Source organism: Varroa destructor, unplaced genomic scaffold (genome assembly GCF_002443255.2).
Source record: "Varroa destructor unplaced genomic scaffold, Vdes_3.0 BEIS01000002.1, whole genome shotgun sequence".
Classification (NCBI taxonomy): Eukaryota; Metazoa; Arthropoda; class Arachnida; order Mesostigmata; family Varroidae; genus Varroa; species Varroa destructor.
Window position 1 is genome coordinate 37,514,784 of NW_019211455.1, and position 15,537 is coordinate 37,530,320.

Consider the following 15,537-nt stretch of genomic DNA (forward strand, 5'->3'; position numbering starts at 1 on the left):
ATGCTACTCCCTGTCAGCTAACGACAAATTTAAATCAGTTCGCTTCATTTTACTAGAAGCGATGGAACGGCTGGTCATGTAGGTTGATGAGCCAACTTATTGACTGCGTGGGTTATTGAGGAGCATCGCTGGCGATGGCGCTCCATGAAGCTCGGCTAAAAAAGCGGACTAAAGTATTCGAGCGTCTAGGTGATTATCACGGAAGGTCGATCCACCAAACGATGCAAAAAGCGCGACAAGAGATGCCCTGGGCGTGGTTCGATCCATGCGCATGGGTGGCAATTATGCGAGACGGCCTTAAACTATACGATCGTTTTCCTTTAGAGGATGCTGGGTTTTCAGAGTTGTTTTCGACGCTACAAGATAAACGGGGGTACGTTGGGAGGATTCGTGTGTGCTAAATGGATGTTCACTATTAAATTAAAACACCTATTGCTGCTTACTCGTGCAAAACACACTCGGCAACGCCTCCACTGTCGCGTCCGACACGTACCCAAAGATACTATAGACAGTACTATTTGAAATCACTATGCGGTAAGGGGTACCAACCGCAAGATGAGGTAATTCCATCAGGTAAAATATTTATATTGCAATAATTAATGCGCTATATTTATCTGAATATGAGCTAACTGTGCAGTTCTCTGTCCTAGCAGACAGCTAAAAACTAATCCAATCCTATGGAAAAAAAGAAAAAAATAAATATGTATATTTTTATAAGCTATTTCTAAGATTATATCTGAACAAAAAGATACTTCAATGGATGTGCTAGAAGTGACTCCTGACGGTTACGTTTATTCAAAATAACCACCACAGAAGTGACATTCAACTCACCATGCTTACATCTTCAATTTGGGATCTAAACTATTCACTAGCCGTTTTCATATTGTTTAATCTACATACATCTTTAGTGAATAATGGTAAGCGTAAACTCGTTGGTGTCCTTCAAATACGTATCATATAAAATTAAAATTAGGTTGATAATAAGTCCAGCTTCCAAACATGACAATTTAATCCCCAATCTTTATCAAAATTCGGGATTACCGGAAATATCTTTTTGCATTATTTTGGTGATCATTCTGAGCCTCAAGATATGAAAAACCTTTCCCTTTACCCCATGAAATCCTTCCTCATACTTTTGGAAAGCCGGATGGACATTGGCAGTAATATATACCGTCGATTTTGAAGGAAACGAAGTCTTCAATCTTGGTATGATTTGCTCAGCATGGAAAGATTGAATAATAGCTGATCTCCGTTCAGATTTAGAGAACTCTTTCGGTTATGGTTTCAAATTGGTTTACGTTATTTTTGGAACTAGCTTTTATCTCTGGTAGCGGTTAAACACATTCGTGGCAACATAGAGGATCAGTCGAAAAGATTCCAACATGATGAATGCACCATATGCATCATATTGCCTGACTTTGGAGAAGTTCTTCTTGACAAAAATTTCAATCAAAGGAGAAACAATCAGACCTCAGTCAGATACTTAAATCAGGCAATTTAGAATTATATTGTGTTAAAACTGCTTTCAAATTATTATAAAAATATAGACCTAAGGTGCGAGGTACTACGTGAAATCGATAATGTCCTATAGCACTATTTTTCTTTGTTGAGTGCTTCTATAAACTCTTCGAGCTTTTCCTGGACAGCCCGCACCCTCTTCAAGTCCTCAGCTAACTCGACTCGTCGACCTGTTAACAGTTCCTTCTTAAGTTGTACATCTTGTCCAATATCCTCAAAAATGTCTTTAACCTCTTTTTCTAACTTTTTCGTCTCACGATTCATCAACTGCAAAGGAAAAAGACAAACGTATATTACATACATGCTCAGATAGGTATTATTTAAGCACCTACACAGAAAACCTTACATTTCAATGTACTTTTGTTTTAATAAAAGTTTGAGTTGGAGTACTGTCAGCCATGTAAATTCTATATTGGTCGAGCAAAGGAAAAAGCAATAGATAAAAACTTGCTATACATAGTAAATACTATCACAGAACCTGTTGCCGAAGAACACTTGACGTAGTTTGTATCATTCGATGAACTTTCCAGAAAAAGACGATATCAGAACACTGCGAAGCCTCGTTATCCTTTCCTTTCTGGTACTCATAAAAAAGCCGCGAACGGTCCCGAGCCTGTTCCACAGCGCGTTTCAAAAAGTGGTATTGATAGACGGGATCCCACACGTCCTTTATTTGTCTGCAACCATTGAAATTAAATCACTACCATCAGCATCATACTATACAACATCATCTAATCGCAATTAGTGTTCGAATTGGATGTGGAGGTCAACGATCTAGACCGATGGTTTAAACATCACATAAGCCAGTAGGCTGAGGAATATGGAAAATCAAATTAGTCCAATAACAAGAAAGAACTGCAAATATTATTTCAGCAAAAACAACTTGGAAAAGATCTTTGGTTGATAGCTTAACCATTCTGACAAACACAGCTGGAAAACGCATGAAATTTTAAAAAGCTTGTTTATTCATTGCAAGGTCGTAGAAAAGTATGTAGATATTTGATGAACGTCATGTAATTATTTATAATTATAACTTTATAATAGTTCTTCTTACCTGAAATCGACTGTCTTGTACCCTTTCGATTGAAGATTTCTTCGGACAATTGTTAGCTCATTTTGCGTGAGCGCGGGACCGTGCTTTGGTAATGTGAATAGAACCAAATAAGAAAAATAACAACATCAGATGATACCCGATAGTCCATTCTTGAGGCAATGAGTGCGGTAATATAAGATGCAGGCAATAATACCGAGAAAGTCGCTAAATCAATAGCCAACGGATCAATATATCCTTCTTGCTATATTCTTCTTGCTATTAGTATTTAATAAAAAACAGTCATAGGTTTTTACTAACCGTGAAAAACATCTCAGAACTTCCCGTGAACATTGCTTCAAGCTCGTTTTTAATGGCTACACGAATCGCCTGATCTGACGTACGACGTCTCCAGAAAAACCATTGCTCGTAAAAACCAGGCCCTACAAACTCGGACAAGTTATCCTTAGCTTTTTCGAATCTCTCCAGAAGAATTTTTTCCATGAACTTAACGCTGGAATCCCACTGATGCTTATCAGTGATAAGACGATCTTCGAGTGTGTTCAGCTGTATAAGTCGTAGGGTTTCGATTGACTTATCCTCCCAGGTATGCCGATCTACCAATTCTTGAAATACTCGATCGTTCAGTTTATCAAACAACTTGTCATAGTTTTTGCTCAATTTGTCTTTTTCCATTAGCAATTGAAGTACCTCTTTTAAGGCGCACCAACCTGCCTCGACAGACTTCTGAGGTAAAATATTCTCTGCCCACAATTTTAGGCGGATTTCGGCAACGGTATTAAACCCTGCATGATCTTTAGCCTGTGCTGCTGGTAAGTAGATGCTATCGAAAACATGACTAGAGACTGATTCCCAGAGGTGCCTCTGGAGAATCAGTTCCCATTCTCGAGGCGCCAACTGAGACAAATATACAACTTCATCCAATAGTTCGCTTCTAGCACGCTCGAAGAGTTCGTCTCGATCCAGCGCTCTTAGCCGTGGAAAACTATTTTTCCACTCAGCTTCGAGATTAAATCTGCAAATTAAAATCAAAATATAGCAGTAATGCTAAAATTGGTATTCCTATGAAGATCCGACGAGTTTTTTATTAGTTTGTTGGCAACGTTTGTCGTTTGGCAACAAAACAATTGATAATTTAGTTTGGAAGATAAAATTCTGCCAGCAATTCGTCATTGCTAACGCTCCCAATAATACGGAACAGTATAGTAGTAGTCATTTCAACATTGGTATCAACATTCTACCTTGAAGCATCGGTCAAGTCGGATACAAATGCTAATGTAAAGGTAGACATAAACATATAAAGCTATCAGTTTGATCTGGCGGCAAGGCTGTAGTTGACGGTATATAGCTTACTTCTGACGTTTTATTATCACGTTTAAGCAGAAAAGAGCTTGTGAGTAATGACAGATGATGTCCTTAAGTCAAATAGCTCTGGCAAGATTTGATGACGTTGACAGTCAATAAGGAGTAACTCACTCTTCTTATTAATTCGTTACAGCTCCAGTAGTAAGTAGTAATCATAATAGTAATAAACAATTGTACTATAAGTTCTATTTATACCCTGAACCCAATCAATTTTCATACCTTTGTGCTTTGAACGAGTCGCTGTGCTGCTTAATGTTGTTCTTCACCATTCGCCAGAAACAGTCGCTCACACTAAAACTAAGATTCTGCGTGGTGCACTGTGAAGCACTGAGCACACCATCGCGGCAAAGTCGACTGTTTAAGAAAAATTCCTCTTCGTATCTGCGAATGTCTTCGATCTTGTCGTCTTTTCCTCCTTTTCCGGTGACCACAGCGAAATAGCCTGACACAAAAGAAATGCCTAGAATCAGAGAACTCTCCATTTTCCCATTGATGGTATCAATGGTCACTACTGATGTCTACAAATATAAGCATGAAGACAAGGGAAACATTTTATTTTTAGAGAGATACCTTCTGCTGGTGAACTCAGCCGAAGAACTCAGAATGGTTTTGTAGAAAGTAATATTTTATGATCAAAAAGGGCTGATTAAAATACAGCTATGAATATTTTATATGATCAACTTACCTAGAGCTTTCATTGGGAAAAGACGTCCATCAAGAATTTTCTTTATTCGGTTAGGATTAGCCATGTTGATCTCTGCGAGATCAACTTTAGTTAGTACGAATATAGTGCGTTTGCCATCTGGATCTGAACGACTAACGAGGTCTGTCACAATCGAACGTTCTGGGTCCACTGATCCGTCCTGGATGCATAAAATGATTGCGTTCGGGTTGTTCATGTAAAATTCGGTCATTTCTCGGATAGACTCTTTCGTACCGGCTGCCATTTCTGCAGTTGAAGTGCTAATGATTCCTGGCAAATCGACCAACACCATTCTTTGAAGACCAGGCCCCTTGACGCTAAGCGAAATCACATCAGTAGATACTGTTTTTCCATCAGCGACGTTCCTTTGCATTCGGTGCTCGATTTCCCTTCGAAGCTCTACTAGTTCGGATTCTTTAGTTAGGTCGTATTCGCGATTCGAGTCATTGAACTTAGCTGTATGGTCTGCGGCCTCCGAGAGGGTAACTTTGACTGGAGAACGCGTCATCATTTCACCCGCGCCCCGCGGAAAGATACTATATGCACAAAATACAGCACAAAACAGAGACTGTAAATACACAAATTTTTTATTTTGTAAAGCAGGGCTGTCATGTATGTTACTTAGCTATGAAATGATTATTAAAGTTGCCTATTATTGCATTACTCTAATGTTTATATATCGAATTCGAACGTAGCGTGAACCCAATGTTTCTTAATCATTTTCAGCTATCGTACTCACCGCGCCTGAGCGATCATTTCGAGTACTGACGTTTTTCCTGCTGACTGATCTCCAACAACGACTATTCTGGGCAAACTGTCCTGAACATTAAAACCACAGCCGCTCAGCTCATCTAAAACACCTGAGTATATATCGATCAATGACGGTTTTATTTGCCGCCTGAGAAAATGAAATACATTGCAATGAGTCTAACATACGAGCACACTCATTTATGCGAAGCACTGCCGTTCCGACCGATTGATGGTCGCTGTTTGTTGCCATGAGGCCTGTCTTGTAATTGAGTGTATACAAGAGAGCCTACTTGGTACTTAAGTAACGGGATGTCACACCAAACATTACGTATAATATAACTGTTTATTGCATTGTAAAGATCAACACTTTCCTTACCGGGCGGCAGTAACTGACTCCCGTTTCTGACGAACGAGTATGATTTCCCTTCTTAATTCTTTATTCTCCTTCTCTAGCTTTTCTAATTCACGTTGATATTTAATTTGAAGATTAATAAGATCGTTCTGAAGGTTGTTGATTCTCTCCTAAAGTAACCATACAAGCAGAAAATAAAAGGAATTTATATAAAAAGCGTAATTTTCTAGATGAAAGACAACCGGCATTTTTTACAGTGCGGTAGCTTGGCATACGCCTATATAGTGGCAGAACAAAAGATTACTAAAACACCGATCACTACAAATTCAGACCGACGTTTAACAGTAAAGCCCCCATGCGTGCTTACGTATGTTATGTGCATTTGTTATTATTCTATTTATGAATGCAAAATTCGTGAAAGGTAGATACGTATACATTCAGTATTAACTAAAGCGCACCCATAAAATAACACTATCCTGACCGCAAGCATAAATAGCTAAAAACTAAGTTTCTTTACCATCGTAAATGTTTCACGAAGTAATCTTGTTGATGATTCCGCAAGTAAATTTAGGTATGTTAGGAATAGGAACGACACACAAACGGGCGTTAATGGAAAAGTCCATTAATTGAATAAATAATTAAATGAACAACTATCACCCAGCATATATATAAGGTGATGCCGTGGATCTGCTATCTGCCTGATTTCTCACCTGCTCCGTTTTATGCTTTGGCGTTTTGTTTTCGTCACCGTTCGCAAATAGCCCTACTGCGGCTACCGTTCCGCTTCCGATTTTATCTTTTGCGCTACTTGGAGGGACAAAGTTGACTGCATCCAACCACTGGATAAAGCTGGCAAGACCCACAGTGACAGCTTCGCCTCCTATATCAAATATAATTATTATTAGTTCTGTCGAATTCTGTACAGGAAAATATACACTATCATATAGCTAACATCAGAAACATATGAGTTCGTTTTTAGCATTGCATACTAGTAACAGAAAAAGATGCTGTTCCATTGATATTATTAAATGTTCTAATTCTATGCTACTTTTTAGGTCGAATCGAAAGTGTGAATGAATATGATGTAAAACTTACCTCTGTCTTTGGCACTAATGAGAGTATCGCGAATCTTTTTCAGATTTTCATTCTTGGGTACTGCATCTTTAATCCACTCAAAATCTGGAAGATTCTTTTTCCATTCCTCAAATCTGCATGGTTTTATTATAACAAGAAAAGAAGACGCGTAAATAACTACCAATTCGAATTTGTTATAGACATATAACTATCCATAAGAGCTGGCGATTATAAATTAATTCTATGGTTAAGAGGCACTACTTTTTTTAGCGGGAGGTTTTTAGTTAGGAGTTTTTTAGTGGGACAGAAGAGGTTGTTTTTGCAAAAACGTGGTGCTTGAATAAATAACCTGAGTTATAACATCAAGACAAAGCAACTTATATTTTTCATATGAAAATAAGGTTGCAAATATGTACTTGCTTAAAGCTTATTGAAGACTTAGAGCCTTGTAACCGTAGTTCTGCGAACCGCTGTGTTCGCAAGTTGACGAAGGCAGCAAGAACTTACATATCGTCTTAATCATATGCGAAAATCCCGAACGCACAGGTGATATAGATACTCAATAATGTCAATACAATGAGGACTGCAGCGAAGAAATAGGTAAATGCGTAGCTCACCGGCTAGCCATATGCACTCCGCCCGAGAGAGTCCCTCCGAGCACGAAGTAGCGGATTTTCAGTATGCTCCGAAGCAGGCGAGCGGCCATAATAATTCCACGCTGGTGCTGCTTCTGTGACTCGGCCAGCTATGAAAAGAAATCCGTATCCTTTAAATGATGATACTGGCCACTACTGACAGTGCATTTATAGTGCCAGTTACTGCAATTAGTGATTGGTCTGGTATGTTCCACGCACCGTTCCTTCTTATCAGTATATAAATTGACAGCATTTACGCAAGATTTGTATACTGTATGATGTATGAATGCAAGGGTGAGCAGTGAAGATTTTGCGGCAAAGTTACATGTTAAGCCATTACTAGTTGGAAGTTCGTAAGATTATTAAGGAACACAGCTACTTTTTTTATATTCGTCTGACTCACCCAAGTGTTTCGACTCTTCAAAATACCGCCATGCCACTGTACTACGCGCATATGTATTATATACTGTAATAGCTGGTAATACCACTGTTACAGCAACAAAAACTTATGCTCCTTTGACAAGTGTAATTACGGAACCAAATGATATGATCTATCATAACTATTTTTAGATATCAAAGGAGGCTACCTTGGACACGAGCCACATAAAAGCTTACCAAAAGTAGAATCTGTTTATCCGGTGGTTTTCTCGATAGCAGTTGGGGCCTCCTTTTGAGAGCGTGGTAACCCCGCGCCCCTAAGGTCCTTACTGCCTGGCTTCGTAAACGGCTTAACATGATTAAACAAAATGTGCTTGTGTTAAAACAATTTTATGCGCAGTATCACGACACTACCATCAGTTACCCACGAGTCATAAGTTCCATAATACTTATCCCATCGAAGGCGGACTCCAATACCGCCCTATAATGAAATGATCGCTCCGTACTTGAAATGACGTTGAAATCTACAACACGAAAAGAAAAACATCGTATAATGCAACCCAGTACAGATCACACTTGTAGCAATTTTTAAAGCGCGGGACTGCTTGAATATACGAAGTAAAAAAACGTATTAAACTCGTCTATTACAAATGTTGTTTTTGAGGACTCGTATGACTTTCATAATATTACAATAATAATGGTACGTCGCTCGTATTTAATTTAATAATACTACATATAACACAATTAGTCAACGCGGTGTCTTGGGCGGCCATGCCTCTGGTTGAAAGATCCGCTGCTTCAGGTCCCGCCAACAACATATACTATACAACTTATGTGAATGAAGAAAGTTATTTTATAATCCGAATTGATGCATTTGGTGACAGGTCAATTTCTAATAATATGTAGACATCGGAATACACAAATGATAACGATGGGAGACAGTCTCCTAAAAAATTATTGTTATCGCCAATGAGACCGTGGCCTGTCATGGTGTCTACTTCTTTTTTTTTTTTCATAAAAGTAGAGCATCATATCGTTCTAGTAAATAGTATCGCCTAGGTCGTTGGGTTCAATTCGAACTTGCATTGGCGCGTTTCATTCAAATTTTATATTTTCGATTATTTGTTTAAGAATAATTATTGGACGCGTATCCTTCATCAGTGTATGAAAATGTTCTCCGTTCTGAGGCTAGGCTTCCTCAAAAATATTTTATGGTCATTAATCTGGCGCTTTACCCGAAAAAAAAAGTGATAGTCCGCATCACAGAAACGGAAGTGCCGCTCCGCCATCTTGACTTTGCAGTGTCTTTGAGCAGCAGCTGAACTTCAGCATAGCGCGCTACGCGCCCGGTGTTAAACAGTAGCAGCGTCTTTTGTGTTAAAATTGCTAGTAACCCAAATCAGAGTCATGGCTCCACCTAGCTACTCGGATTTGGGCAAAGAAGCTCGCGATGTCTTCTCAAAGAACTATCATTTTGGGTTAGTCAAGTTAGACTGTAAGACCAAGTCGCCGACGGGTGTCGAGTTCACCGCATCTGGTACCTCTCTGAATGACACGGGCAAGGTGAATGGGTTCCTCGATGTGAAGTACAAGCTTAGCGAGCATGGCGTTACTCTGAAAGAGAAATGGACGACCGATAACAGTCTCAACACTGAAATTACCGCTGAGGATTGTCTTTCGAAAGGACTGAAGCTTTCTACTAACCTGCACTTTGCCCCACAAACCGGTAAGCTTTAGTGATGTCTAGATGCGCATTTCTTAAACTTCGAACGTAGCATGCCTTCTCGATATCTATCCGTTCCAATAAACTTTATTTCTCTTTCTATACTTTGGATGATACCAAGATATATGTTGCTCCTTGCCAATCTCTCATTTAATTTCTATGATATTGTCACTAAAAACCGTTATAAACCCGTCCGCTAAGAAATATCGTAGAATATAGGACGGCATCAGCGGAAGCTTAATGTATAAGATTGTGGTCTTTCAGGATCACAATAATTATTGCCATACGTACTCTAGCATGTATGTTTCACGAAAATGCATTGTAGAGATTAGACATTCGATGCTTTAGCGATTTTACAATTACTTACTTATTAATTTTACTTATCTTCACTACCATTTTCACGTGATGCTTTTCAGCAGTCAGAGCAAAATACCTAGTAAAAATATGTAGTATATGCGAAAGGAAAACTTTCGCTTCCTCAATGTGCGTTCTAACTACTGTAGCTACTGCCGTGGTCACAATAACCGGAAGATTATATCCGAACAGAATAAAAATCGGTGGCCGATTTAATAATCCTTTCGGGCCTCCTTTACGACATATGATTGCGCAGATAAGCATTTGAAGACTGTTTCGTAAAAAGGCGTCTATTTTGTATCTCGTGGACTAAGCTTAAGTTCACATTGCTTGCGCCCAAACATTAGCAAATGGAGCACGTTCGGCGCACCTAAAAACGTGCATACCATATGCACGCTGTTTGAGTACAAATTTTGTATTGTATATGAGCTAGAACTGTCGTATAGGCGTCACGTGTTGTCTTAATATGAGTATCATTGTAAGGTCGGTAACTTGCGGCCATTTTATATGCGCCCATTAGTAGGAAACGGCCAAAGCCGCTTCGGTCTTTAAACATATCATTCAATCGGTCACGCATATCTGAACCTTTTATGAAGTCGAATGCGGCGGCCTACTACGTCCACTGTTTAGCATCGAAATCGTGCATACGACGAAAAAAGGAGGTTCCTCATATTCGTTAATTTAGTGTTTCATAAAGGAGAAAGGATTCGTATAGATTTTACAGATTAATAAGTTGATCATGAAGTCTGGGAGACACATTTAAGTTACAGAGTACTAGAAGCCACAATCATTCAGGATCTATCATGCTCACACTGCTATGTGCTGCGCTGTCCTACGTCACACATTTCTGTCCGCCATGAGCGGCGGTGTTTGTATTCCGAAATAAATCATTTATATGTAAGAATGATACTAAGGAGCACTAGCTAAAACTATCATGCCTAACTAAAAGCCAATGAACCCGAAAACACAGGCAAAATAGATGCAGGTCTATATGACATCGTATCGAGGTATCGACAATAAGATTAGTATTTAGGATCCTTTACATCTTACGCAGTTGGCATTCAGCTTAAAAGATTCTTTTTTAACAGACCATATAACCTCTTTTACTTTGGTTATCTAGATCTTACATATATGCATGGTAACAAAACGACACTTTCGCATGTATTTCAATTTCGGGCGCTACTGCATGCTTCAACGTTTTTCCCGGAAGCCAGCTATTTACAGGCGTTACAAAAACGTTACGCTATATTCAGCTGTTTACCAAATCAAATTTGCAATGGGGTTGATGAATGGCAACCCATTTCTACCCATTATGAGAGTATTGCAAATAAAAAGTCACCTGTAGCTATAAATTACAATGACCATCAACAGGCAGAAGCAAAAAGCAATTACAGAAAATAATTTGTTCGCTGGTCTTTTTCAAATTCTTTTGGGTACATCAGGCCTGTATGTAGGGTTTTGGGGTGACGGAGTTGTTTCTTTAGTATATATGTGCCGATATCTCTTTTGTGTTTGATTGCTGAATGATTGTTGTTGTAGGCAATACTTACAGCAGTTTCTCGATTCAGCGCTCAGTTCTTCTCCAAGATTCGAGTCAGAAGCTTACATTTACGTCTAAATGTTCAACGAAACGATCAGGTTCTCGTAACAGAAAAGGCTAAAAGAATTTTAGAATATTAGTATTTAGTTATTACTGTACCTGTGTCTGATTTTGAGGTAAGATGCTTTAGTTACGACATTTTTCTATTGTATGCTTCCCCCTCCCACATAATATGAAGTCAATATTAAGCCGGACGTCGATAGGGATAAGGTGCTCTCGTGAAAGGAACGCTGGTTTAGCACACCGAGTCGAATATTCGAATTGATGAGTTTAGGGTTAATGACTTTACGCGGATGACTACTGATGAACAATGGACGATAGTGTACTAGCTCCATTACTTCCATCACAGTGTATCTACACTTATTATTTTTAGCAGATCCTATATTCAGTTAGGCTGAACTAGCCTGCTGCCTCCATATCACAACGTGCTATAAACATGTTGATTGTTTTTAAAAATAAATGGGCCGTGCTAATCGTTCCTCATGGCTACCGTAGACGTACGATCTAACCCTCACTTCGATCACACAGCGTTTATGACAAGTGGATATGGTTGAAAGACGCCTCTGCTTTAAGACTTCTTTCTTTAAAACTGGATTCGAACAGCGAGCTTGAAATGAGCATACATAGTATGGGCACGTGCCTCAGCATACAGTACTAAATGTGGTTCCGGTATGCTTTAGAAAGCATACCGAAAGCAAACGATGTAAAACTGTTGTGATCATTCTCTGTATTTAGATTTCTGAGTGCAATTAGTACTAAAGCAACCAATATGTACGTTGTTGTTAATATTTTGGTTCCTAATAGGCAAGCGGAATGCGGTTGTCGCGGCTGCGTTTAAAGGCGACAGCTTCAATGCGACAACGGATCTGGACTACAACGCAGGCTCTCCGCTTGTTAACGCGTCTCTGGTCCTATCGCATCAAGGGTGGCTCGCCGGTTCACAGGTCAGTTGACAGATGGTCCTACGTGGTTCCTGTGTCAACACAATTCAGATTTTTATTGCTGTGTGGTCTTAAGTTGATGAGAGAATGATATACAAGGACACGCTCTTAATTTAAAATCTGTGCCAAAAAATTAAAAAGAAAAATATACATTTTGGTGGCACTGAGCTGAATTGTCAAAAAAATAGATCAAATGACTAATAGTATAATAAAAGTAATAAATTGCGTGATTAGTTTATTTATTCCTTGGCTCCACAAATGAAGGAGTAGCCGTTTCTTTCTTTGTTGAAAAACTAATAATGGCAAAATGTAGCTAACAAATAGTCAAGCGAAAACAGTATAGCTAAATTGTAAGTTTAACGTCAACTGTGGCGGGTAGACATAGTAAACCATGGGAGTTAAAAGAAACTGCCGGGTAGAAAATGAGGATTTACATGTGGTACTGCAATACACTGAAAGTACTGATAAGATTGGTGTCCTGTACTTGTGCATAGGTGGCGTTCGACACATCGAAGAACAAGCTAACCAAGACCAACTTCGCGATTGGATATGCCAACAAGGACATCGTGCTACATTCGAATGTAAATGACGGCCAGGTGTTTGGTGCCTCAGTGTACCATGAAGTTCGACCTGACGTTAAGCTCGGTGTATCCATCAACTGGAATTCAACAAATAACAATGCCCAGTTCGGCATCGGTGGCGTGTTCATTGTTGACAAAGACACGTCTTTGCGAGCAAAGGTGAACAATCAGGGATTGCTCGGTCTGGGCTTGACACACCGCTTGCGTGATGGTATCGAAACAACCATGTGTGCCAACATTGATACCAAAAATTTCAACCAGGGCGGACATAAGATTGGCTTCGGCCTCAGTCTTGAGGCCTAGAAAAGACCTATATATAGAGATATATATAGGATGAGAACGAAGACAAAGAACAGAAGAAAAGAAGACAAAAAAGAAATAATAAAGTGGGTTAATCTAGATGACTGCTTAACTCAAGCCCAAACAACTGGCTACTATCAGCTTGTTATTGGAACTGCTGCTTTTCTCGTGGTGCAATTACAGCTACTTTTCGTCGTATGAACGAGATCCGGAAATGTTCTGCTGGCGAAGTGCTCATTCTCCGAATGGCGGCGTTGCTCTCGCAAGTGTGCCGCACTATTGCTGATTGAGCATTTGGGTGTAGCCCTGCGAAAATCCACTAGGGAAAGAATTATTGGAAGCTACGCGGTCCGTTTTCCGGAATGAACAGCACCGCTATCCTCTTAGAAACGAAACGAAATTTTCATAATAGTTACCATAATTGAAGTATGAAGGCTCGTTGTATTTTAAGCTGATTAAAGTTGATGGTGTGTTATTAATTACTATTATGCATGAAATGTCTTAGAAAGTGTAATTTCAAGAGGTCAAACAAATAGATAATATTAATTTATATAGAAGTAGCACCGGATAAAATGACACTCTAGAAGTAGCACAGGAAAAAATGACAACATAAACATCCAATAAAATAAATTAAACCAAATATTATCAAGGTCTCAGGAACAGACGTGAATACTAAAAAAAAAAAAGAAAAACGAGTGAATGACAACGTTGTCCACGGAGGATAGTTAAGAAAAGAGAGCGTGACAAATTAAGCGCAACGTTGTTTTTATCAATGAAAAGTATACAACTACGAATAATAATAATAAACTCCCCCTATATATATTCACCGCGGTCACACGAGTTCTTACTGCTAGATATTGGCTTGTAAGGGACAACGTAAGTCTCATCATGCGATGATTTAATAGTGAATTTCCTACGACGACTTGCGATGATTTAGTAGTGAATTTCCTACGACGACTTGCATATATGGTTGATATGTAAGGGACAACATAAATTTAATCATGCGATGATTTATTAGTGAATTTCCTATGATCACCTGCATATTTGGTTCATTTCTTTAATTAGCATTTTAGCAGCTTATTTTAATTACCTATTTGCTACTAAACTGGAATGCATGGCGTCACAAAAGAACTGAACAATTCTTTTGTAGAACGTATGAATGTGCTGGAACCTAATCGTAACCCACAGTTTGTAAAAATACATGTTCGAAAGAGATATCACCGATTCAGACTTAACACCAGTATAATAATACAAATAAACTTAAATACTGGATAAAATCATGTTTGGAAATATGTATTCGATGACAACCAATCCTTTCGTTTTCAGCTTTATTCAACAGTTACTATTAATGTAGTATAAAGTAGGGTTATGGATATCAGGAGGACGTTATGGGTTCGTTGAAGTTGTAGACATGCTTATATGCTTACTTGGAGACTAGGTAAGCGGAAGTAAAGTGCAACTCGCTAGTTTTTGTTTGGTAGAACGCTGTGTCATCATATAATTTCTAGAAGAGACGATATCTGAGACGGTGATCTATTAGCGGAGCCAGTGATGATAAATACATGTCGCCTGAGATCCTGATACAACCTGTTAGCACCTGGTACGACCATAATCGCTTCGAGTTCTAAAATATAGAATGAACAGTTCATCCCAATTTCTCTTACGATATTCAATAATATATATATATATATATATATATATATTTAGGTCTGGCCAAGCTGTGGTTTATTTAACGACCCGTTTATGCCTCAATGCATCTTTTCATCTGCCTTTAACGAGCGTTCAAAGAAATCAATCTTGCAGTTCCTGTGATCTCGTAACCATGATCTATCGACAAATGGGATCAATTGAAGCTACGTTTAAAAGTGCTTGAAAGGCTTTTACAACCAACAAATGAAATTTTTGCAAGCACAAATACAAGATAGGCTAGAACAGTTCAAAACATAGGGATTTCACAAAGTATAGTTATATTAATGAAAGAACACTAGCAATTTAATGCAGCAAATTGAAACATAGGCTGCCATTTATTAACGTTAATGAGGTTTCATATGTTTTCAGGATTCGGGATGTCTGAATATGTCAAAAAAAAAAAAAGAGATTTCCTATTTCTTCTAGGAGCATAACTTTGCACACTAAAGGTAACGCGACAGCTTTGCTTTAGAAGCTGATGTCTTCGCAGAATCAAAAAAAAAAAATTTAATTCATTCGCCAA

General features: G+C 38.7%; 2 protein-coding genes across 2 annotated transcripts; one reads left to right on the top strand and one right to left on the bottom strand.

The window, feature by feature from the left end:
* Positions 1 to 757: 757 nt before the first annotated feature.
* Opa1 (Opa1 mitochondrial dynamin like GTPase) lies at positions 758 to 8,361 on the bottom strand. The gene is made up of 12 exons (XM_022794791.2): positions 8,064 to 8,361; positions 7,431 to 7,558; positions 6,835 to 6,947; positions 6,450 to 6,619; positions 5,764 to 5,909; positions 5,377 to 5,535; positions 4,620 to 5,173; positions 4,154 to 4,376; positions 2,870 to 3,584; positions 2,573 to 2,655; positions 1,997 to 2,195; positions 758 to 1,785 (listed from the first exon to the last, which is right to left on the bottom strand). Exons 1-12 carry the CDS (start codon positions 8,181 to 8,183, stop codon positions 1,594 to 1,596), a joined length of 2,802 nt encoding a protein of 933 aa, XP_022650526.1. The 5' UTR covers positions 8,184 to 8,361; the 3' UTR covers positions 758 to 1,593.
* A 753-nt stretch (positions 8,362 to 9,114) lies between these two features.
* On the top strand, positions 9,115 to 14,158 carry LOC111245874 (non-selective voltage-gated ion channel VDAC2-like). The gene is made up of 3 exons (XM_022794792.2): positions 9,115 to 9,552; positions 12,308 to 12,447; positions 12,939 to 14,158. Exons 1-3 carry the CDS (start codon positions 9,234 to 9,236, stop codon positions 13,326 to 13,328), a joined length of 849 nt encoding a protein of 282 aa, XP_022650527.1. The 5' UTR covers positions 9,115 to 9,233; the 3' UTR covers positions 13,329 to 14,158.
* Positions 14,159 to 15,537: the final 1,379 nt, after the last annotated feature.